This window comes from Alternaria burnsii, assembly GCF_013036055.1.
Source record: "Alternaria burnsii strain CBS107.38 chromosome Unknown 740, whole genome shotgun sequence".
Taxonomy (NCBI): Eukaryota; Fungi; Ascomycota; class Dothideomycetes; order Pleosporales; family Pleosporaceae; genus Alternaria; species Alternaria burnsii.
The window spans coordinates 471,763-495,684 of record NW_024066112.1 but is presented as its reverse complement, the minus strand read 5'-3'; the positions used below and the strand labels follow the sequence as shown (position 1 = coordinate 495,684).

The following is a 23,922-nucleotide window of genomic DNA, read 5'->3' as shown; positions in this document are numbered from 1 at the left end:
TCCACATTCTTTAATAAACGTCGGTCCGTTGTTCTAAGCCACACGTCACACGCGGGACTATCACACTCATTGTAATTACGATATTCAACACGAAACAACAGTCAAGATGAAGGCAAACACTATGATGATGGCGTTGGGTGCGCTTGCCATGGGCGCGAGGGCTCAGGATGCTGTTGCGTAAGACATCTCCACAATCCACATCCCCATCTGCCTGATCTCATCCGCAACGCGACTACGACGCGGCTCACCCGCGATAATCACCTCTAGATCCTTGCTAACATGCTGGTAACGCAGACCCGAAGTTCAGCAATCCGTTCTCATGGTCCTCGCTCAGGCGATCCCATCGGATAGCGTAGCATACGCGCTCGCATCGTCCTCTGCATTCGCGGCTGAGATGGCATCGTCTCTCTCAGCTGGCAACACACCAACTTGGTACCAAGCGCTCCCAACGGACGTTCAGAGCCTCTTGCCTCAAATCTACCCTGCTGCCGTTCAAGCTACGCCAACACCGACTCCTACGCCATCTTCTAGCGCGTACGTCGTGAAGAGCAGCAGTGTTGTAGAGAGCTCTAGCGCTAAAATTACGCCATACCCAACTGGAATGAACAGCACCATGGTCAAGCCTACCATGAGCGCTACTGGAGGTGCTAGCATCAGTGTAACACTGAGTCCCAGCGACACTGCTTCTTCCATCCCACCTCCCTTCGAAGGCGCCGCTTCCAGGCTCTCTGTCGGCGCCGGTCTTGGTGCTGCTCTCGTTCTTGGTATGCTCGCTTTGTAGACATACTTTTGTCTACTCCTGCTTTCTACGTTCGTAGCATCAGGCTGCACCAAGATGTCATGAGTTTATCTGAAGTCATGCATCTTGCAGTAGCCTGTTGCTCGTCTTCACTATAACGTTTCTTTACGACGCGATGCTGTTATTCTTCTGGGCAACGATTCGCAATATACCTTTTTGACTTTTTTTGGATTTGATGAGGGGAGGAAACACTGAACGGGCGGATTGATGGATCTCCATGTGATGGCTCTGGCTGTAATGCTTCTGCATCCTGGTTTGCTGGTTTTTCGTTCGAGCGAGCGAGTTTGGTGTTGGTGTTGGTAGATAGTTGTAAATAGCTTAATATTTAATCAGTCGACGCAGTAAACAACGGTGTTGGTAGCCAGGAATGAACGTGACGAAGTGATGGCTGAAACACTGTACTTAAATAACGTTCTCCCAGGTCCGTGAGGAGGCGTAAGCAACACGCGTCCTGCTCGTGTTGAGCTGAACCTAGACCCACGCCGGATCCCTTCCACTGACCCACAACAGGACTGTGTTGAGTGAACCGACGTCAACAAGCTCCGAAAATAGAAACATCTCTCCGGAAGACAAGACATGTTCCAGACCTTTTTTAACGTTCATTCAACAATGACTAGATTTTGAGAACGCTACATTTGGCAAGACCGAGTCTCAAAGTGTATGATCCTTACTAAAACTTCCACATGAACAGGTGTTACATTGGCAAGCCTCTTTCTGCTGTATATCACCAACGTAATAAGCTCACTAAGATACTCGGTTCCTGTAGCTGTCTTTTCTATATTGAGTCATACTGTTTATTACCTGTCAATGTCTCAACATTTTCTAATCTCACTTACCTCCAATCGTGTCTCAATCTACCCATGGTACACTGCAAGCCTGCTATGTTTCATCAATGACAAGAAGGACGTGTGGCATATAATGCGCAGACTTTCCCGACAGAAACCTTCCAAGACAATGACACCAGACGGGCACAGTATGATGACACCACTTCTTGCGATGGTAATTCTACTTATAAGCTATCTGATATCCCTCCTTACGATGAGAACTTTTACACGTCTTCAGTCGAGGATATGATAATAACCTGCAGTCCTTTTTCACTCGCTTGTTCGGCCGTACTCTGCACCTCATCGTCGTCCTGTGTTGGTCTGCGAACTATACTTGTAACAAGCTTAGCATAGATGTTTGCTCCCTGTCGCAATGCCCGATATACTTCGAGAAATCTGTTTGCTCTGTATTCCGCAGGAAGGAACTGTAGAAGAAGCTGTATAACGCCAGCGACGCTAATCGCTAGTGGAATAAACTGGCCGATGGTTTTAGCACAGTCCACGTCCTGAAATCTGTTCCACGATATAGTCAGCTCAATTGCAAGAATCACAATGGTGATTGATGTGATTTGAAACGCCATAAAAAATCCTTCTCTCGCTGTTTCGGGGCACGACTGTGCAACCAACCACCTAAGTTCCTGTTACATCTATCGCTCATCCATACAGAAAGAAATAGATAGCTTGACATACAACAATTCAAACATCAATCTCTCATAGTTCATTATGCTGATACAGTGAAGAACTTGTGGGCAAAGGTGAACGCTATTTCACTAAGTTATATGTCTCTGAGTAATTATCACTAGTGATTGGCGATTTAGATGAATGCCATACAATCAGCCGTTCCCCAGAGCTCAAAACCAATGACTATCGCGATACAGTAGGCCTTTACCGCCGAAAAAGCGACGTTACACTCTCGTGGCGCGAGGTTGGCGGGCCAGCCCAATAGGATGGTGAAGCGCGACTAGGTACCGTAACGCGCCACCTGCATGCTTATTCACCAGAACCAGAACTTACCTAGGTAGGTAACGTCGTTTGTCTGCATCCTCCAACTCTACATCCCACGTCAAACAATATGAACTCTTTTCCCTTGTAATATAATAGTCGCAATGTAGTGTGCCTCTCTTTCTTAACGTAGCATTAATCTGCGTCTCTAAAAGCCTCTTGTCTGACAGAGGCTCACAGAAAGAGCCTCGAAATCCCTAAGGGCCTAGCTAGTAAAGCTATGTCTCTTAAAAATCCACCTCTCTAATTATATTTCTTGATATAGAATTACAAGCCTTGAAAGTTGAGAGGCGCATTGCGAGCGTGCACTACTCAGCTACAGCCACACATAGGCGTACAACCAGGGTGGCTCGTTAAGTGAGGCTTGTATAGTGAGCCTCACAAAGAGATAGAAACAATCTCGAGAATTAACTCTAGAGCCTAGAAGGCATACCGCGAGTGTAAGACACACAAATCTAGCTACACACAGGTTCATGCCTAGTGAGGCTCGTTCAGTGAGGCTCGCTTGACGGCAGAAACAGTCTTGACAGTAGAAAAAAAAAGGGCAGAGAAGCGTATTGCAGGCTCCAATGCGTAAGACCATGTCGTAGCTAGGTATAGGTGTATGGTTAGCGAGGCTCGACTGGCGACGCCCGCTGAAGCAGAGGATGGGTGCTCTGAAGGAAGAGGTGTACTGTTAGTGAGCATCTTTCCCATAAAATCCCGAAAAGATGTTCAATAGCTGTGAAACCTGAGCTAGACGCGGTAATGGCTGCGGTGACGAGGTTCGACGCGTCTCGTCGCGTTGTCACGCTCTCCACGCGCTGCGAGACTCGAGTGACCCTAAGCTTCACGGCACCGCAAGCCTCATCCATGCATCTATCTCATACAGTATCGCCTCGAAATGAAGAAGCAGACCACAATCAAGAACTTCTTCTTGGAGCGTCTATCTCTTAACGCCGCACAGGATGATACCAGTTCGAAGCGCCCGAAACCAGACTTGCAGACAGTGACACCAACGACTGAATGCGCAGACGAAACGAAGGTCAAGGAAATCACCAATGCTACCGATGCACACCTCACTATCCAGAAGCACATCCAGGATATCACCAACATCCTCCCCACTCTAAGGGCTGATGGGGACAGGCTCGTGTACGAGAGCTTACGAAGCGAGCTTCAGCAGCGCCTGGAAGAGCAGCGGCAGGATGATGAAGCATATACAACAAGAGAAGAGGAGGGCACTCTGAGCGAAGTTGTAGCCACGCAAAGCGCCCTCCTAACCGCAAAACCACTCTCCCCTAGCCCGAGCGCTGGAAACACATAAAACCCAAAGAGGGTGGCGATCCAGCTATTCAAAGAACGAGCAACATAGGTATACCTGTATAAAGCAATTAGACGCTGTAGCTACCCAAATCGCTACTTTCTAAAGTTCGAGAATCTTACTTTACATATATAACTTAAGCATATAAAGGATAAGCTAGTTACATCTTACGCTATTAACCTTATACTAGATAGCACCCTAAAGATTCTATGCCTACGTAAGTGTAGCATAATGTACTTATCTTACTAGGAAGCGGCCTACTATGCAAAGAGTTTACTATGCACTAGACGGTCTCTATCAAGTACCGCAGTCTTTGCCTGCCCATGGAGCGCATAATAGCATGTCAGTGTATAAGATAGGCAGCATACATCTCGATAGACAGTTCAGCATGAGAGATACAGATCAACTCGGATCAGGAATATCGTTCTGACCCTCACAATGCGATTGTCTAATTCGGATGTACTGTCTCGCATATGTTATACACAGCCAAAACGTACTGTGCAAAAGGATGTTGGGACGTATCCCAACTTCCCAAAGGTTTCTCTCACATCTTCCAAAAAGAAACAATATCATGGACATGGTACGAGTCGAACGTACAATCTCCCACGCCAATGAGGCGACGTCGCGTCTCGAGTCAGACCTCCGACTCCCATAAACCGAAAGCTGCAGCTAACGACCTTCTGGGTTTATCGTATGATATGGATGCATTACCATTCAGCCACATGCCCTTAACTGATAGTTGATACGGTTATAGTCATTTAGATGTTATGTATAGAGTGTACGCAACATGGATTTTACAGTGTCATCGACGTCTCACTAAAAACATGAACTGCAAGAGACATAACCAAATAATCTCATATCCTCTCTCAGGAACAAGTTACACAGGGTTAGGAGGGAACAATAGCATGAGTATGATATGAGACGACAACACAATCTCTTACAATCGAATCCTAATCGTGAGCTCCAGAAGCATCGAACCCGCCGTAAACCGAGGCGACCAGGATTCAATCTAGATCGAAAGACCAGGAGCCCGCGCCTAGGGGAGTCAGGCGTAAATACTTTGTCATTACAGTGCCAAAGAAAGAAGGTGAGACAAATGCACTTTAGTGCAAATTCTTATATCTACGTATCTACATATCTACATATCTAATCTCATTACCATTAAAGAGCCCCAGAGGGCAAACAACAGGTCATAATCATAAAGTTCCTCCGCTAAGCAACCATTTCCAAGGTCGCAAACCCTCCAGGAACCGTGATCATGACGCTCATCGAAGGCGTGTAGTAGGTATCATCGTCTAAAGCGCGCGAAAACAAAACCTCTGCCGTGATATCATAACAATATAACAGAAAAAAAAAGGCATCCTCCAAATGTACACGTGCATGTCGCAATATGCACAAGTTTCTCCTCGGCTCAGTGATCATCCAAAGACTGAGCCTTACGATCGTGATCTAATGAACAACATAAAGGAATTCGTGATCAAGTTCAGCCTAGAAGTATGTGTCGGCAACGTCACGTCCACCACGAATGGCCCATTCGACAATTTCCATGCCGCTGAGTCCACTGGCGTAGTACGTCTTCTTCTGGCCTTGAAGCTTGTTAAGCTTACTGTATGCGCCGCTAGAAAGCGCGTTGCCTTCGAAATGCGGGAAGTAATCCCACTTCTTGAAAGCTTTGACGTCGTCCTCGCAAAAGGGCTGGGATGGCTCTGTGGCATTGCGCGGATCCTTGTTGAGCTCAGACAAGCTCTCAACGAGCAAGTTCCGTGCAGCGTCCTCGGTTTGGAACTCGTAAGGACCCCAGGACCAGGCAACGGAGACATTAGATTCGCGACTCAGGTGAAGAACAGCTACTGGCTCGCCGTCGTTTGGCGGCGGAACCGTATCGTTGGCGCTTTCAGCAATATAGGAGACTCCGAAGGGAAGCTCCAACTCTACCGCGGAAGAGTAGTATTGGTGGGTCGTGATGTTAGCGAAAGTGTCATGCTCCTGCTCAGTCAAATCTACGCCAATACGCTCCAAGTTGTCCATGTTTGGTGGGAAGGCGAAGATGACAGAGGAGCATTCCTGCTTCTCCCAGGTGACATAGCTGCCATTGGGTGCAGGGGTGGTGTATGTCAAGATGGGGTGGTCGCCAGACCGATCAACGCACCGGACCTCGGACGAGGTGTGAATGGGCGTCTTACACAGCTGGTTTTTGGCATACTCGACGAACATCTTGTGGAAATCCATGTAGTAGACACTGTGTAGGCCGACAAAGGCCGTGAGGATATCCGGGGCGAAGTACTGCAGGATGTACAGCTAATCACACGTTAGCGCCCTGCATGCGCAATCCCTGCAAGATTTTCTGAGAATGACGTACTGCTGGAACAATGTTGATGTCGCCATAACCATAAAGCGCAACGGGATTGACAAGGAGAATAGGAAGCGCTGTGAAGTTATTCTGGCGGAACCATTCTGCGCCCGACACGGTGAATTCGTCTGGTACACCATTCTGTTCCTGCATTAGCCTACCGCGCTTTGTGTAACGGCGCATTGCCACGGGTGTCGTACCTTGTAGTTCACAACACTAATCGGTCGGAAGCGCTGATTCCACAGCTGAATGTACCTCGGGATTTCGGCGGATACCTGCGCAGTAAACTGCGGGGTTAGGGTGGGGTTCATGGAAATGTCGCCGGTGGTATAGTTGTAGCGGTACATTTCGCGCGCACCAGCAAGCGCGAAGGGCTCGATGGAGACATTCGTCTGGTTGAGGATGCTGATGGTGTCTGTGTATGTCGCATTCGAGAAGAAGGCGGCGCCTAGTGGATGGAAAATTCCTCTGGAAGGGTGGTCAGCCGCGTCTAGTGTGCATGGGAAGGCGGATGCTGTGTAACACTTACTGGTCGTCGTACCAAGCCTGGCATTTACCACCAACCTCCGCTTGACGGTCGAACATGACTGCCTTGACACCCTTCTCTTCTAAACGACCGGCAGCAGCCAGACCGGCAGGACCTGCACCAATGATGCATACCGGGTGCTCTTCACAATTGCATCGACGGCCCTGAGGAAGGGCTGATACCGTGCGCAATGAAAAGGCAAGCAGTGGTAGTACTAGCGTCGACCACATTTTTGGAGACTTGGATGGGGATTGTATGAACGAAGAATGGACACAGCAGATCCTTTAGGGAAGCGACGAAGTAGCTACAGCTTATAATAGCTGCGACGCGTCTTCAGGTCCCTGCATCCTTTCGGGTCCATGACTTTCTCGTTTGCAAGTAACTATGAGGAGGGCGAGCTGGGCAGGCGCTGCACGGTGCGTTGGCATTAAACGGCAAAGAGCAAGGCTAGCACCCCGACTGAAGCCAGATGGGCGATTTGCAAGCCTCATCAGGCCCGAAAGAGCATCAATGAGGTAAGTTTGAACGGGCAACGGTCGTGCGGCGAAGCACTGGCGCCCGCTGTGACGCTTTAGACGAGGGTCTGCAACTTGAAGCGTTGGTTTTTATTAATTTTCACCCCTGGCATAATCGTAGTCCAGGTAACCGCCGCCGTATCTGAAGGCTGCCTTTCACAGTGCCGCTGAGATGCGTGTCTCGAAGCGCATCGGATACTCGCAATCGCTAAAATCACACTGCAGGCGCTAGAAGCGGTGAACAGCTGTCTGCAGATGTCATGCTGCAGAGCGTATGCGGTCTGTCTCTGGTGCCGCTCAATTGGTGCCGAGGTTTGGCCTTCAGCCCTGCCACTAGTTTCCAAGCCACCGTTTGAGGCCCAGCCGCCCACACAATCGGGAGTGGTTCCTGACTCTTGAAAAAGCTCTCCTGCCCGACTCAATTGCAGGTGCGCTCGCTGTGTGAGACGTCGCAGTTCCGGTATTAGGACCGGGCCATGATTCGGTATCCAAGGCCGTTGCGCCATATGCCCATATCATTGCGGCGTGGACGTCATACTGAGGCGATCATGTCTCTGCGTTGGCCTCTCCGCGAGCCTGACAGCTCACCATCCCGCTCAGGGCGATGACATTTTAAGCCTTGAGGAGACCGAAATTGCGACCGCAGTAGAAGTTTCGTAGAACAACGAGGCAAGTTGGCAGAGTGACATCATATGCGCTGCACAGACCGACCGCCAACCCAAAGTTCGCAAACCAAAGAGATGAGTTCAGGGTCCAGCTGAGACAGAACAAAAGCAAAGAGCTGTCGTCGCACCATGCTTCGACACTCCACACCACCAGAATGTCTGTTCATCTCGACGATGTTTGATGCGCGCGGCATGACGAAGAAGCCCCCGATTAAATGATCTCACCGCATGATGACTGCTTCGGGAGTATACATCCACGAAATGAATTTGCCCGAAAGTAAAGCAGCAGGAGGCAAATGGCCTCCGAATGGTTTGCTTCGGGTCCGAATATTGGAAGGAAGACAATGCGAAAACGCGACAGTCAGCCCACCTTCACCTTCAGCCGGTGGCGCAGTCTACGCGAGACGCAAAAAGAAGAGGCGGCATGGTTGTTGCGTGTCGCGTGGGAACACCTCAACAACGAGCCAATCGTAGTCCAAACATAAAAGAAGGGACAGCCAGAGGAATGTTTGAAATCGTGTTATTCCTATCGTGCTCGACGCTTTTTGAACAAAGAGAAAAAGAAGCTGCTGCTAAGAGCGCGACTCGCTAAACCTGAGAAATCCGCCCAGTTGTCGTATCCGACGGGTATTGACAAGAAAGAGAAAAGAAAGTGCTACGGTGAGCTGAGGTGAGTTGGGTAGAAAGTGCCCTTTGTGGGTCTACCAGCTACTGGACGTTGAAACATCGCTCGTTGAACGGATGTGCATATTAGACTAAGAAATAATGGAAAGTACTGCGCCACGCGATCAGTACATGAAAGCTTTTTGCTGCTCTATATCGATATCAAACCGACTCTTATCGGTATCGCCGCTCATCGGTCGTTCCGAGAGGGGACGGTAATGCACCGGAGCAATGGCGGTCCCGGGCCGCGTCTCATCGTTGTCCGTGAGTTTTCGGGTATCCATCTCGACTTGGTCGATGACAGGGGTGATCTTTTCCTTCCTTTTGCTGCTCTGCGAGTTGTTGCCGTACTTGGAACCCTGCGCTCTTGCCCGGTGGGGGAAGAGTAATGGCTTGAGCGCTGGGATACACCCGCAGATGACACCGACGTTTGTTTCAACGGCGGTCCAAAGCCAGATCTGGTACCCTTCCCAAGTGGAGTCGTATGTCTCGAAGAGTGTGTAGTGGACCCAGTAGGCTCGGAAGCTGCTCGCAACGACAATGACGCCACCGACGGAAAAGAGAACGACAAGGCCGATGCGTTGAGTCCATGGTAGCGAGAGTGTGAATAGCGTAGGGATCGGAAGTGCGTAGATCATGAAGTCGGTCACCACGTTGAGTACACTTTGGACAACTAGTGGTGGTCCCTCGGGAATGCAGTCACGGTGGTCGGCTTTGAGCTCCCAGTAGCTGGAGATTGGACTAAACTTGTCAGCACTAGAATGGCTTGAACACGTGCGTATACATACATGCATTGCACCCAGAGTGCAACTAGGAAGACAACAAAGGCGGCGAATACGAGCGCAAAGGTTGCCCAGACGAGCTTGCGGAACAGTGACTTTTCTGGTGCGATGCGAAAGTACGATACGAGTATAGACATCTTGACCGTGGAAGAAGCAAGGACGAATAATGTCTGACCTGCCATGGATGCCTAGAACCGTCAACATCAGCTTGTGTTGGTACGGTTGCACACTGTCGTACCTGTCTACCAACCATCATCTCGTGCGGTGTAAGATCCCAAACGTGGCGATCCCAACCATAGAGTTGGGATGCCATAATGACAATGACTGTTGTGCCTGTATCGAATATTAGGTGATGAACTTTCGGAACGAGATCGACTTGCGTACCGATGCTGAAGACCATTGCCACAATCATGAGGTAGTCATCGTACCAGCTCTTCTTCAACCATGCTATCCGTACCCAAAGTCGGAGAAACACAACAATCATAGCAATCGGTAATAGTGTCAACTCGACTATCATCAAACCCGAACCCCTCGTGGCCGGGTCGACGTAGTTCGGCTTGGGCCATGTCGCAAGGACCTCGGGCGGCGGGGACCTCATCGTGATGGCGTATGTGTTTCGGAAGCCGTCAACGTATGTTAATCGGTAGGTGTATAACACTGAGGAACGAGCGTCACCAGCGTTCAAAGAGCACGGGACTGGGAATGGACAGGAATATAACCATCAACTCAGGGCGAGCCAGATCTCCACCCATATGCTCCAGCTGCGCCGTGCACGAAGGCTCGAATACAAGTGGGACTTGGCCATCGTTGGGAAGCATGGTATGCCAGAGTACACAAAGCTCATCTGCGCAGTACCATTGGGAGCGCTTCACGGGAGCTCCGTTGCGGGTACGGAATAGTGTCGGTTTCGCCCGCAGGGGTCCAGGTACCAGCGACATCCGTAGTCCTTCAGCTCGCACCGTGACTGGTACAAAAGACAAGTGAAGTGTGGATAACTGACCAGTAGCCAGGAGCTGACTGTGGAGCGTTGATGTGACCGGGTTCAGGCAACTTGTTGCTGCGGCTCATCAGTGGATAGAGCGAGATTCCACGCTTAGCCAATCGCTTTGTCCATGCCGGGGTAGCTGGAAAGTAGTACCGGAGCCGGCGTCTGGACGTTTTGCCGCAGCTCAACTTGATTTGGAGGCCGGAAAATGAGCCGATACTTTGGGATAACAGCGGCGTCATCTAGATTACCGCATTCTGTCAAGCCATAATGCTATTTTTCCCACGATAGCGCGATTGTCGCGTGTCGTCGATGAAGAATCAAAGGGTCCAGCGTTGAGATTTGCCTGTCGTGGCGAAGCGCGCCTCGGATCGCCCGCCTGCCAGCAGGGGCCACCCCCGGTCTCGTCTATCTCAACAACGAATAACCTCACCGCATCACACGTATGTGTGATCCGCCTTCGCGATGCGCGAAATCCTGCGGATGCGGGTTCTGGAGGGCGCCAGTTGAAGTCTCCGCTCTCTCGTGGCTTGCAATACTCCGCCCGCCTCTATTCCACATTACCTACTCGCCGTCGAATGCTAGCTGTCTAGTCCATGGTGACGTCTCGTCTTCGGTACCACATTCCTAGTGTTTGTCGTCAGCACGTTCTGTCTTTCATGTAGAAAGCCACAGTAAGCGGTATCCCCGTTCTAGCTTACCCTCAGGTACACACGGCTGCTGGTATCCAGGCTCACGCGATCCATTTTATGAGACATGTTAAGACCAGGTTTGCCTACACGGGCGCATCGGACGGCATCTATTTGCGCCACGCAGAAACTTCGAGTTGGAGGTACGGGTACGAAGGCCTTGATCTCACCTACCAATTTAGATGCCTGGTCCTGGTCTTCCAAAATCTTCATCCCTCTTCCTTGCAAAGATCACCCTTTCGAAACCGCTTCCCCGGCCAGAATTTCCTGGCCTTTGGGACTGGCCACTGCAGTCAGCCGTTACGTACTTCCACCGTCAAAACACTAATGCTCCTTCCGCGGCTGTGCTCCACTCCCTGGAGGTAGCTCATTTACCGACATGCACGCGACGCCTTGGTGTACCTACGGTTTCCGTGCTCGCTCGTTGGCAACGGTTTTACTTCTTCAGCTCCCCAAGTATTGGCTACCAAAAACCACACCCACAGCACGGGTTCTTCTCCTATCTATCCCTATTGGCAATGCGTGGGTCCAGTGGTGTGGGGTACGGCCTGGAATTAAAGACCCGCTAACCTCAGCGGCTAAACCTCAAAGCTTCTCCTTCCCGTCTGGTCTCAATTACCGCATACGATTGGATGTCCACAACATGTCCAAGCTGATCGATATCCGCTTTCGTCGCTCAACACGTCGTCGACTCCTCGGAAGAATCTTTTGATCGCACCATGTCAGGCCTAATCGAGAGCATCACATAATCACCCCCGTTCCAACGGATAGGGCTCGACTGATATACCAGTGCGGAACCGCTTCCCATTGACCAGCTATTGGCCCTAGTATCACACCGTTGGAGACTACACTGTCCTCGATGAGGGATGTCCCTCTCGTCGAAGATGTGACAGCTAAACATGATCGCAAGATGGCCTGAAGTATGTTCACTGTGTTCGCCCTGATCAAGAATTGTCATGACCATCGAGTCAGATCGACAACGCAATCTTGGTTAGCTACATCTTTATGAAATTCTCCGCAGACGGCGTCAACTATATCGGCTCGAGATGCCCTAGCCCGTGCAATTGCCACGCGGAAGGGTATGCGAGGCCGCACGTACCTCAGCGTGCTGACTCTTACCAGTCTTCCTGGACGTCAGCGAATGATTACACGATACGACGTGACGAACTCCTACACCAACCCATCTCGCCTTCCCTGGTCAAGCCAGTCGACCCACGTCGCCGATGATGATGAAGCCACAGTCATCAGCGATATACCATGGCGACCTGCATCGGGACCTGAGCACTGATATCGCGTTCGTCATCCGATGCCCAGGTACCCACGATTAATTGCAGTTCATCACGTCGTCACGCCATCGGCAGTTCTTCTGCGTTAAGGTCATGGATTTGATTGCCTGGAAGACTGTGTTCATATCTTTCTTAGCTTCTCGTTACATTCGACCGAGCGGTTATGTCAATCTAACAACAGACCACTCTAACTAATCATGGAGATACATACTTTGGCAGCCCCATAGCTAACACTGTCGACTTCAGCTTTCCGCTTAGCGTCTCCTCTCCGATCCTGCACGCTACACAAGATCGTCAAGGAAACCCGCATACCCGTGCTGATCCAGTGTTGCGCACTGGGTGTTGCCCCGGACCCCCCGATCATACACACTCTATCGTACAGAAGAAACAACGCAAGCTTAAGAATAACAAACTCTCTACGGTTCTTTGCAACCTGATGACGCAGTATGTACGATTGCCAAAAGGAGGCACATTCACGTGATAGGTAGACAGAAGAATATTGTTCTCTTGGCATGGTCACATCGTACTTGACACACGTACTACTTTGGCGTGGTAATAGTGATCGACGAAAGTCTGCTAAGATCTTGTCTCCTTCTTTTCTCGAACATTCAGCTTATGTTCTTTCCTTTGTTCTGCTACCCCACGGTTCGGGTGCGCTGACGCCGAAAGGAAAAGGAAAGAGACACAAGCGAGAAGTGCCACAACGCAGATGCCACGAGGCAGATGTGAAGAGGGTGTACGACTAACGTAGTAAATTGCTAACCTTATCGTAAAAGGAAACTGGACGCGTAATGAGTTTGTTGGTGTATTTTGAATGATGCTGTACAAACACAACACTACGAATGCTAATTAATCCACAACATTTCTGCCTTGCAACCTCACCTACGCCCTCTTCTTAATGATGTCTGCCGCCTTCTCCGCGACTGCATACATGGTAGCCTGTAAATGTGTTGCTGGAATCATCGGAATAATGCTTGCATCCACAACACTCAATCCCTTCACCCCGTAAACCAACAGCTCATCACTGACGCATCCACCTAGCTCCTCAGGCATCATGCTGCACCCACCACTCGGATGCGCAAACGTCGGTTGAAGCGAACCCGAAGTAATGCCGCCCTGGATGATTTCTTCATCAGTCTGGTATTGAGGGCCAGGCGCCGTCTCTACGGGCTTGTATTGTGCGAGTTCCTTGGATGCCCAGTGTACGCGGTTGTATCGCGTAAGGGCTACCATGATATCTGCGTCAACGGGGTTTTGGAAAGTGTTCCATTGGACGATGGGATAGGAGGCGGGATGTGTATTGTTGAGTGTGATGGTTCCTCGTGACAGGGGCTTGTTGTTTGCGATACCGGAGAAGCCCCATGGCTGGATAACAATCTCACCTACGGCAGCGTCAGTGCCCGAGAATTGCTTGGCGAGGATGTCGCGCTGCTTTTTGAAGCCAGCGAGGAGCTTCTTGTCTTTGGCATAGCGCTCGGGGAGAAAATCGGAAGCTACTTGAGATCGTATCTTGGCTACAGTTTTCTTGAAAGCAGAGTCGAAATGCTGTAGTGCGATGAAGACGAGGCCATGGGCTTTACCGACAGAGTAAGGACCGGTACGTGACTTCAGGTACTGGTCGTAGGAGGTCTGGTTGAACGCTGCATCCGTATTCAGGGCACCCTGATTTTCAGGTTCCAGATTCTGCAAGTCGAAGTTCATATAGTTGGCGATGTGGTCTTGAAAGTTGGAGCCCACAGCTGGAAGATCCTTCTTGACGGCGACGTTTGCAGCCGCAAGAACGTCCTTCGGTCCAATTCCGGAGTACATGAGCAAGTGCGGCGTAAACACACCACCGGCAGCCAGAATGACCTCCTTGGCAGCAATAGCTTGGACTTGCTTTTTGGTATCCTTGGATGTATATTTGACACCGGTTGCGGTCAAAACACCTACTCTGTTCCTTGAGAAAGTGATTTCATCGACATGAGTGTTTGTCAGAAGCTTCAAGTTCTTCCTCGATACTACTGGATCGTAGTACGCAGTGCGCGATGTGCTGCGCATAGCCGTTGCTTTGTTGATCGAGTTCGGCGACCAATAATGACCGACGGGCTCTGCAAAGCCTTCTTGCGGATGCGGAATATCGACGTTATCCCAAGCGTGGTAGATCGTCTTCATATCCGGGAACTGATAATCCGGTATGGATACCTTGAGTGGTCCCTTGCCGTATGCCTTGTCATCGTAGGTAATACCAAAAGCCTTGGTCGTATTCTTGGATGGCGCATCGAAGTCGTTGCTCTTCATAAAGTACGGCTTCAACCCCTTCCAATCCCATCCTTTGTTTCCAAGCTGACCCCATGCATCGTAGTCAGCATCGGCACCTCTATCAAACTGCATTCCATTCACAAAGGATCCGCCGCCGACGACATTGCCAACTGTTACCAGGAAAGTTTGGTTGCCAAGGTTTGGGACGGGTGCGCTGTATATGTCGTACATGGCAGCAAGGTTAAGACCGCCAGAGTTACCGGGAAAGCTAGATAGGGTGCTGTTGCTAAGGGCGCCATTCTCAATGACCAAAACAGACTCTGCGGCGAATGGTCATCAGTTTCGGTGCTCGTGAGGCGACTCTCGATCGTGTGGTACGTACTCTTCGGGTCCTCGCTGAGTCTGTTCGCAACAACCAGGCCTGTGGTGCCTCCACCGACAATAACATAGTCGTATGTGGTTTGGGCTGAGGCGGCTGCGAAAATGGCAGCACCAAAGAATGAAGGTACAGTGAATGAATGCATCTTTAGCTGAATACAAGGTAAATGATAGACACCACACAAGCAAGGCTGCTCTCCAACCGGACCGATCACCGCTGATTGCGGAATGAAACGACTGACTGTGCGGAAGATAGCATGAGGCTCTCAAGCAACACTTAAGAGTTTCTCAAAGGGCAGTCACTAAACAAGATCCTCGCACGTGGCAAAGTCTGGGCCTTTGACATCCATCGAAGTTCGGACGCATGTTCATCTGCCGGCCTTGCAGTAAGATGGGCGAACAGCCCGCGTTTTCGAACGAGGGATTTGGGCGAAAGGCCGGGTCAGCACATGGTGCGTGTCAAGCATCGGAGGGAATACACCGGAGAGAATGCTGATGGGTAATTGACGGGACGGGACATTACTAGTCATGATGGTTGATAACTCGATGTACCAACGGCATGGAAACCAGGGTCCACGGGTCATCCAGGGCCGTGTCCACGCGTAACGGGCGACGGAAGCTACGAGGCGGTTCGGCGCGTGAAGGTTCAACGCTACCATTTCGTTCTGCTTCCTAGACGCAACAATGTCCGTTGTTTTGTTTTACTCAGGAGATTCTGATATTTGCTGCGAGATCGGTATTTTTCGCGGTCTTGGTATGGTGCCCAGAGAGCTGGGTTTCCTCCACAGCTGATTAGGTATAGCGCTGTCGCCACCCACGCGGGCCAAATCCCACGCGATAAGTCCTGCCGAGCCGCTTCGCCAGGTAGGGGAATCAACTCTATTTGTAGAGGTTGACATCCCGCTTGTCCCATACGCAGTCTGCTCTATGTAGATTCAGAGCATCACACAAGCAGTGCAATCGAGCCTTCCAGGACAGCGTAACGATCGAAACATCTGCGACTGACGCTTTACTTTGCTCCTTCGAGGGAAACATGTTCGCACAGCGAACCTTGGTTATACTACCCACATATGCTGACGTCTCATCTGCTGGATTCAGCCACCTGCTTGAAAAGGTAATTGAGTGTTGTAGGAGCTTCGCTGCCCAGACGGTAGTTGCATGAGCACAGGCTTATGGAAGGATTGGAGATTGCCATACCCTACAGAATACCTGCTTTCTTTCTTAGCAGTGTCATCCCGTACATTTCGTATTCATTTCCAGGAATAATCCCGCGAATGAGAGTTGGTCTTCAAAAATTCGCGTGCGGAAGCGCGCCGGCTCCTTGGTATGAAGGAATGGGCCGAGCTGATTAGATCCCACGCAACAGAGTCTCTAAGATGACGAGAAACTGGGAAGTTGTGTGGAATTGAGTGACTGGAGCGGAGGCCTCATACCGGTGCATCCAGGAGCCGTTCCCATCTGCAAGTCCGCATAGGCGAATTTCTTCCTTCAGGATTTCGAACCATTGTGCCGGTCTTTTTTGCGATAACTACTCTGATACATAGTAGATATGTAATCTTTGCCACTTGTTCCTATCCCTTGAATACTCCTTATTTACACTGCTTTGTGGACACCTTACAGTGATCTACTCTAAGAGAACTACCCATCATTCCACAATGGCCGATTCACCTTCCACTGAAGAATGGCCTAATCGGGGGCATGAGCTCATAGTGACTGCCTCAACCATGGCCACATTCTGCACGTTAGTGGCGGGTTGGCGTATCATCGTTCGAATGCAGATGAAGCCTTGGTTGGGGATAAGCGACTGGCTTATGATTGGGGGTGTAGTACGTTAGAAGCCAGACATTATAACATCACAAGACGACTGACGTTGTACAGATTCTGAACTTCTTAGGGTGCGTACCCTATGCCGTCCTTTGTGCAAAAGGCGGCCAGGGTCGCTTGATGGCAGACCCATGGTGGCTCATACCAGGCAACACATCCAAAGAGCTGCACTTGATCTTCATCTCACAGACCCTGAATGTCTACGCAATGTTCTTGGTCAAGGCCTCGATTTGCGCATACCTCATGGCTTTGGACTTCGGACGCAGCTACCGAATTCTCATATGGGTATCGGTAGTTGTTGTAGTCATCTGCAACTTCATTATGATGTTGATATTGCACTTCGCGTACTGCCGACCCTACTACTCTCGGTGGGACTTCTCTGTGCAAGGAGAATGCTGGCCGGAAGCGGTGAGCGAGGTGACGGCGTACGTACAGATCGCATCGAACATCTTTACAGATCTGGTAAGTAACTTGCATACCCCATTTGCGGGCAAACACTAACACATGATAGATCTATGCTGCCGGGCCGATCGTCTATCTAAGGCGCGTACAACTCAGCAAGCGGACGCAGTGGGGCGTAAGCATCGTGTTTCTGCTTGCACTTGTGTAAGTAATTCCTGTATCATTACCTGGAGACAAGCGCTGATATGGGACAGTGGAACCGGCCTTTCAGTCGCGAAAACCTTCATCACGTACAAGTTCCTGCGGTCACAGGAGATGATGTGGGACGCAATCGATTTGAGCATCTGCAGCATCAATGAGGTCTGTGTCGGCATAATCATCGCGAACCTGCCACCGCTACGAAAGCACATCCTGGGCCTTTTCTTCAGAGTCCTGCCTGGAAGCTACGCAACCGGTGCTGGCAATTCGCGAAAACAGAATAGCCAGTTTCACCCAAACTCTTCGCATTTCAGTTCCAGAGGGCGCACTAAGCTGGATAATAAGGATGACGACGAGAGCGAGCGGCATATATTGGAGCTCGAAGACAGGACACAGAGTGCGAAGATCATGAAGACAACGCAAGTGAGCGTTCGAGAAGGGAATGCGCACTCTCAGACGCCATCGTTGAATGAGCATTTCTGAGATTTTGGACTCGTCTGTCTCGTGTGTAGGCTCGAATGGATGCGGTGTTATAGGCGTACAAGATACCAATAGTGCGTCACCATGTCTCATACCTTTTCAGTCTTGCTCACGTTCTCTCGCGACTCGTGAATTGTTTGTGGCTGGTTGGCGTATCGCTGCACTGGGCGTCGGACCGACACCGGAACCCCTGGCTCTTTTGATGAGCTTTGCTTTGCTTATCTCAAGCTCGATACTGTCCAGAATACGCCTATGCCAATCTTTTTTCTCATATGAAACAAGCAAATGTTCCTGTCAGTACGGCAAGGATGGGGTATCCGCTAGAGGTGGTCGCTAATAAGCGCTTGTTAAATGGAAACAAACCCCGTAAACCACTGTTTCGATCATGTACCAACGGACGAGCAAAAGGCTCAGCGTAAGCATCCAGCATCCCGTGTTCGTATCTAAACTCATAGGTGAATCACGAGTCGGTGTTGCGCACATTGAACTAGAGCGATGTTCTTTCTGGGATCTCTATAGGCGAGACAGGAGTGCGGGGATGGAACCTTCATCATCTAGCTGAGTCTAAGGGCACACGATAGTACCTATTCCCGATGAAGAAGCAGCACCTAGGTATGCTTCTGCCCTTCGCAAATCTCAGAGTTTCAGAGCGTCCATAGGTGAGCACGAGACTTTTCGTCATGTAATCATCCTACGCTCGTCTCGCGTCGCCTCATCCTGCCCCTGTATTTGCCTTCCATCTCCATTGCATATCCGAGCCAGAAAATATACCACGCATTGCATGGATGTACCTCAATCGCATAAGCTTCTGATGAAGCGCACACGCGACCAGGTAAGATCTCACAAGCCTCTGCATCTAGATCTATCTCTGTTAATTTCCATGGTTCTACCCTGCTGCGCATTTCCATTTTCACCGAACGCGAAACCTAGAGTTGGCGCACTAGGCATTTCCCCAGCATCAGCAATCCATTCATATACGAGCAAAGCGTGCGTAGTTGTCACTTCGCGCAGCCGGGTGAACGGGAATCGTGCATTTGCTAGGATACGACCCCGTTCTTCACGGCGTCGGATTTTCTCCGCCAGACACCATCCATGACGTACCCGTGGACTTTTACTGTACCGATTGGTGGAAATCCTTCAACACGAACGTTGCAGGCTACCCCATACTATCCACTCTGCACCCACAAGCCACGAAAGGAAATTATGGGGTAGAAGTCCGGTAAACTGTCGTCTGGATGGCATGTAATCTGGAGAAGGAGAAGATCGGGGGATATAGTTCCAGAGTATAAAGGTAGTATACATCCTTCGTCAAGTCAGACCAGGAAAGTCGGCTTTAATCATTTCATTCCATTTTCTTCAATTCCAACTCGACAGCGACGTCTTTTCTGAACCTTCAAAATGCATCTCCCCACAACGCTCACCTGCATCTCCCTCATCGCCACCTCAGCCTTTGCCCTCCCAAAGGCCACAAAACCCCCATACTTCATCCTCGCTGGCGACTCAACAACAGCCGTACAGTCCGAGGGCGGTGGTGGCTGGGGCACCGGCTTCCTGACCACAACCCTCACAAGTGGCGCCTCAGGCGTCAACTATGGTCACAATGGCGCAACAACAGTCTCCTTCCGTCAAGGCGGCGACTGGGCGACCGTCCTCGCCTCCGCAAAGAACGCCTCAAAGAACTACACACCCTACGTGACCATCCAATTTGGCCACAACGATCAGAAACCCGACAAAAATATCAGCGCGGCACAACTTACCACCAACCTCGTCGCATTTGTCGACGAAGCCAAGAAAGCAGGCGCCACACCCATCATCGTCACGTCCCTGAGCCGCCGCAAGTACGGCACTGACGGAAAAATCAAGCCAGACTTGGCCGATGTAGTTGCAGCGGCGAAGAATGCGGCGGCCGAGTCGGGCGCTGATATCATTGATTTGAATGCGGCAAGTACCAAGTATTTAAATGCGATTGGTCCGGAGAAGGCGCCTACATATGACCTCAAGGCTGGTGATAGCACACATTTGAACGCGGAGGGGAGTGTTGTGTTTGGAAACCTAGTGGCTATGCTGATCAAGAAGGAGGTACCGGCTGTGAGCAAGTACCTTAAGCCGGTCAAGGCTGTGCAGAGTGCGCTGGAGAAGGGTGTTTACATCTTCCCCAAAGTTTAGGGACGGAAGAGAAGAATGAATACGCCATATCCTTGCCTTCTTTTTGTACATGTGTTATGATACAATACTAACGGTTCGTTTTCTTTGACCAAACGGAACGACGTTACTTTCCAACTTTCGATGATATGCTCTCCTTGACTTCTTTGATTCCTTCTTTCGCCATGGCACCAACATCAACTGTCTTGCCATTCACACCAGCTTTCTCCTGGACACTCTGCTGTACAGCACCACCCTCTCTGTTCAAGAAAGATGGTCTGTCCCGCCAGCCATTCGCTCGCAAATAGCCAGCGGTAGCCATGCCAACGAACATGCCGCCAAAATGACTAGCATGGTCCATGGTAGAGTTACCCTTCTTCAACGCGGAGAAAATCTCAAACACGACAAACGCAGCGAACAGCATCTTGGGCCAAAACGCCACCTCGCCCTCCTTCAAGAAAGGAATCTTGATCCTCTCTTGATCGGTAAGGAGACAGTACAGCGCCGCGATGCCCCAAATGGCCGCGGACGCACCAACAGAGTGCGCGGTGATATTTCCGCGACCTAGGTTAGCCCAGTACAAGGAGAACAAAGTACCGACAGCGCCGGCTGAAATGTACGTTCCCATGAAGACACCACGGCCAACGAGGTCGCAGCATGCAGGTCCGACTAGACACAACATCATCATGTTGGCGAGGAGATGCTCGTACTGCACGTGACTAAAGACGTTGAGGACGCTTTGGACGGCACGGGGGTAGCCGGGGACGTGCATGAAGTAGCGGGTCATGAGTGGCCAGAGGGGCATGACACGCCATGCTACTGCAACAGCAGCGTTTATGACGAGGAGCGCGCCAATAGTGGCGGTTGTTGGACTGAGGTCTGGGAACATGCGGTACGAGGGCGAAGGCGGGGCGTAGTAATGTGCGAAGCCGTAGCAGACGAGGAGGGTGAGGAGGACGAAGGCAGACATGGGGTAGAGACGTTGCGCCTGTAGTATCGTCAGCAATGTACAAGGATAGGAGAAGAGGGAGAGGACAAGCTCACGAGAGTGGTTTGTGCCAACAATTCCTCTGGCGTCTTTGCATCCGTTACTTGGGCAGCCTTGTTGTATTTCTCCATCTCCTCTTTCCTCCGACTGACTTGTTCGCGGCCGAAGACATCAACGTAAGCCGTTTGACCGGGCTTCATCAGCTGTGTACCAGTCGGCGTACGCACGTACTCTCCGGTCGCCAGCTTCTCTTCCATTTCCCTCTCCTTCTGCTCCTTCTCTTCTGCTATCCGTGTAATCTCCTCCAATCGCTGTCTCCTCTTCTCCTCAATGTTGAGCTCGAACTGACTCTTTCCCGCATGCAGTATACCAATCTTCCGATCGTCAGCTTCCTGGCGTTGCCTCTCGGCCTCTTCCTTCTCCATCTGCTCTTTGAAGGCACGAGCGGGATCCTTGTATTTGGACTCGGTTTCGGGGTCGGCCAGCCAGAGCTCGTAGGCTATGCGGTTTGCCTCTTTCTCTGCCCATTCCTCTGCTGCACGCGCTTCGTCGATGGGGTATTTCTCTCGCAACCACTCCAGGCCCTTCAATGCAGTATCCCTGCTCACGTGTGTGTATTGCTTGCCCAGGTTATCCACGCCATAGTCAGCTAGTGAGCCTGCTGTCCGTCGGTGGTGCAGTATCCGCAGAACGTTGTTGCCATCGTGGGCTGATAATCTTCGCCCAAATACGCGTTGTATGGTTGCTTCACTGACTGGACCTTCGGGCAGAGGCCCTATCCTAACTGTGCGCTTGCGTGATTGGGGAATGCTCGGGTTCTGTGGCGTGTCTATAACCCTTGCCCGGTAGCGGGGTGTTGAGACGAAGGAACGGCATTGCGGTCGTGAGCATCGGTGTCGTTGTACGAGGGCTAACAAGGGCGACCTCACGGTTTGCTCGGGATGCGGTTGCACAGTGCAGAGTCGCCGCGCGAGTGATGCGCACGTCGGTCGGAGGAGAGACATTGGGTAGCTGGATATGGGCTACCTTACGATTGTCGTTTCACCAGCCGTGTTCGCTCGAGCCGAGCAATGCATGATACGCACGTCGTGGGGTTTGGCGCGCCACATGCATGATGCGCATCGCCAAAATGTTCCGTCGGAACTCGGACCTGCACAGACACTCCCTCACCCGCTTGTTCACGCTAAACCTACAAGCTTGTCATCATTCAACTTATCTCGGATAACACATTTACAGCTTGAATCCTGGGTATATACTTCTACATGTTCGTAAGCCTGTGTTGAAGCCATCTTCCATCAACTCTTCCCGAGTGTTTTCATCTTCGCCAACACTCCCATGTTCATGCCCACGATCAGCTTGACCAACTCCCAGTCCCCATGTTCACCCACATGGTCCATAACGACAACACCCGTACTACCATCACCACTCTTTGCCCTCTTTATCCCCTTCTCTTCCCGTCCGTCCGTCCCATCCGGATGGCGGGACGTTGTGTTAGGAGCCTCCAAATGATGCCCCTCACAAAGCCATTCCTCCATACCCCTGTTGACAATCTTAGAGATAGCTCCAGGCCAACAGGATTTCTTCCAGAAGTTGCTTCCAGAGAGAAAGTTAAGATACAAGGGACCTGGAGGCACTGGATTTGTGACGTCTGTTGTTATGCCAGGAATAGGGTGCATGGCAGCAGCAGAGCGCACAAGATGGTCGTTGCAATGCTGTATCTTCGTTGGAATAATGTCGGGTACCATGACCTCGCAGAAATCTTGCAGACAAAAGGTTGGTGAAGAAGATCGCGATGGGAAGACGGCGTGAGTTGCGTTATGCGGCCAGGCCGTTGCATCCAGGCCACCATTCCTACAGTCCGGGCTCGAATACGAGTTCTCAATTTGAGCTACATTGTACCGCCGCACCAGAACCAGCTTGCTTCTCACAGCTCCCAAGTACGGTATCGCGTTTTCCGTATACCAGTGACGCGCATTAGGTGTGATGTACTGCTCTTCTAGAACGCGGGCAAGGTGTTCGTCTGTTGCGCTTCCTACCCCTTCTCGTTTCAGACTTACTAGCACCGTTTCGCTAGGATTTTCTCGAAGGAAGTCATAGCATGTCTTCAAGATCGGCTCGAGGTACTTTGGCCCTGTCAGGCTGACTGGGAATGCACCGTGTACGAGGTAGAGGTCTTTTTTCGATGCATCTGTAGCATGCGTTGGCTGCACCCGTATATCCAGGAATCGAATACCGTTCTCCAGCTGTGTCTTTACATCGTGAACTTGGCAACGAACAGATGGGAGAGCTCGGTAGTGTGTGTGCGAATTGTGCGTTCCTGGGATGCTTATAGCCGATAACGGTAGGTCATCTGGCAATGTGGACATCCAAGAAGTGTAGTCTGGAAGGTGATTGACATGAATGGAGAGATGAGGAACCGGCTTCGATGGGTGGAAGAGTGCTTTGTACGTCGTTGACGAGATTCCGGACAGTGGGGTGAAAGACTGTGTGGATTTCTGCGTGTATGAGGGGTGTGCATCGATACGGTGACGTTCACCATGGGATGTCCGAACCGTAATACGAAGGGTCGGACTTGAAATAGTAGACGTATTGCTGGACTGCTCCGCGTCTGGGAATCTTAGCGTGTACGATTCAAAGGGCTGCAACAGAATATCAAGGTCTTGATGATTGAAGCTTTGGGCATGTTCGCTGAGCTCAGGTGAAGTCGGTGCGACGGAAGTGGAATTTTGACTGCCGAGGAAATATCCGCTTGGTTTGGACTGAAGCGTGCTTGGGTCTTCAAATCGCTCAACACGCTGAATCGTGATGCTGACGGGGGTCAAATTACGAACGGTAAGTGGCGGAGTCATAAGCGGTTATCCCTAGCTCTTTCTCGCTGAACTA

At 50.8% G+C, this 23,922-nt stretch overlaps 7 protein-coding genes across 7 annotated transcripts; 3 read left to right on the top strand and 4 right to left on the bottom strand.

The window, feature by feature from the left end:
• Window positions 1–106: 106 nt before the first annotated feature.
• GT037_005016 (sas10 utp3 family protein) lies at window positions 107–781 on the top strand (the record flags this gene model as incomplete). The annotated part of the gene is made up of 2 exons (XM_038930063.1): window positions 107–177; window positions 295–781. 2 exons carry the CDS (start codon window positions 107–109, stop codon window positions 779–781), a joined length of 558 nt encoding a protein of 185 aa, XP_038787013.1.
• Window positions 782–3,508: 2,727 nt separating this feature from the next.
• Window positions 3,509–3,928, top strand: GT037_005015 (uncharacterized protein; the record flags this gene model as incomplete). The annotated part of the gene is made up of 1 exon (XM_038930062.1): window positions 3,509–3,928. One exon carries the CDS (start codon window positions 3,509–3,511, stop codon window positions 3,926–3,928), a length of 420 nt encoding a protein of 139 aa, XP_038787012.1.
• A 1,485-nt stretch (window positions 3,929–5,413) lies between these two features.
• GT037_005014 (fad nad-binding domain-containing protein) lies at window positions 5,414–7,031 on the bottom strand (the record flags this gene model as incomplete). The annotated part of the gene is made up of 4 exons (XM_038930061.1): window positions 5,414–6,223; window positions 6,285–6,416; window positions 6,476–6,743; window positions 6,805–7,031. 4 exons carry the CDS (start codon window positions 7,029–7,031, stop codon window positions 5,414–5,416), a joined length of 1,437 nt encoding a protein of 478 aa, XP_038787011.1.
• A 1,738-nt stretch (window positions 7,032–8,769) lies between these two features.
• Window positions 8,770–10,024, bottom strand: GT037_005013 (uncharacterized protein; the record flags this gene model as incomplete). Its single annotated transcript, XM_038930060.1, has 4 exons — window positions 8,770–9,385; window positions 9,433–9,614; window positions 9,665–9,759; window positions 9,811–10,024. 4 exons carry the CDS (start codon window positions 10,022–10,024, stop codon window positions 8,770–8,772), a joined length of 1,107 nt encoding a protein of 368 aa, XP_038787010.1.
• A 3,244-nt stretch (window positions 10,025–13,268) lies between these two features.
• On the bottom strand, window positions 13,269–15,151 carry GT037_005012 (gmc oxidoreductase; the record flags this gene model as incomplete). The annotated part of the gene is made up of 2 exons (XM_038930059.1): window positions 13,269–14,947; window positions 15,010–15,151. The coding sequence occupies 2 exons, from the start codon at window positions 15,149–15,151 to the stop codon at window positions 13,269–13,271; spliced, it is 1,821 nt and encodes a 606-aa protein (XP_038787009.1).
• Window positions 15,152–16,660: 1,509 nt separating this feature from the next.
• Window positions 16,661–20,075, top strand: GT037_005011 (uncharacterized protein; the record flags this gene model as incomplete). Its single annotated transcript, XM_038930058.1, has 5 exons — window positions 16,661–16,831; window positions 16,884–17,291; window positions 17,341–17,435; window positions 17,486–17,852; window positions 19,428–20,075. 5 exons carry the CDS (start codon window positions 16,661–16,663, stop codon window positions 20,073–20,075), a joined length of 1,689 nt encoding a protein of 562 aa, XP_038787008.1.
• A 103-nt stretch (window positions 20,076–20,178) lies between these two features.
• Window positions 20,179–23,888, bottom strand: GT037_005010 (plc-like phosphodiesterase; the record flags this gene model as incomplete). Its single annotated transcript, XM_038930057.1, has 3 exons — window positions 20,179–21,039; window positions 21,096–21,857; window positions 22,389–23,888. The coding sequence occupies 3 exons, from the start codon at window positions 23,886–23,888 to the stop codon at window positions 20,179–20,181; spliced, it is 3,123 nt and encodes a 1,040-aa protein (XP_038787007.1).
• Window positions 23,889–23,922: the final 34 nt, after the last annotated feature.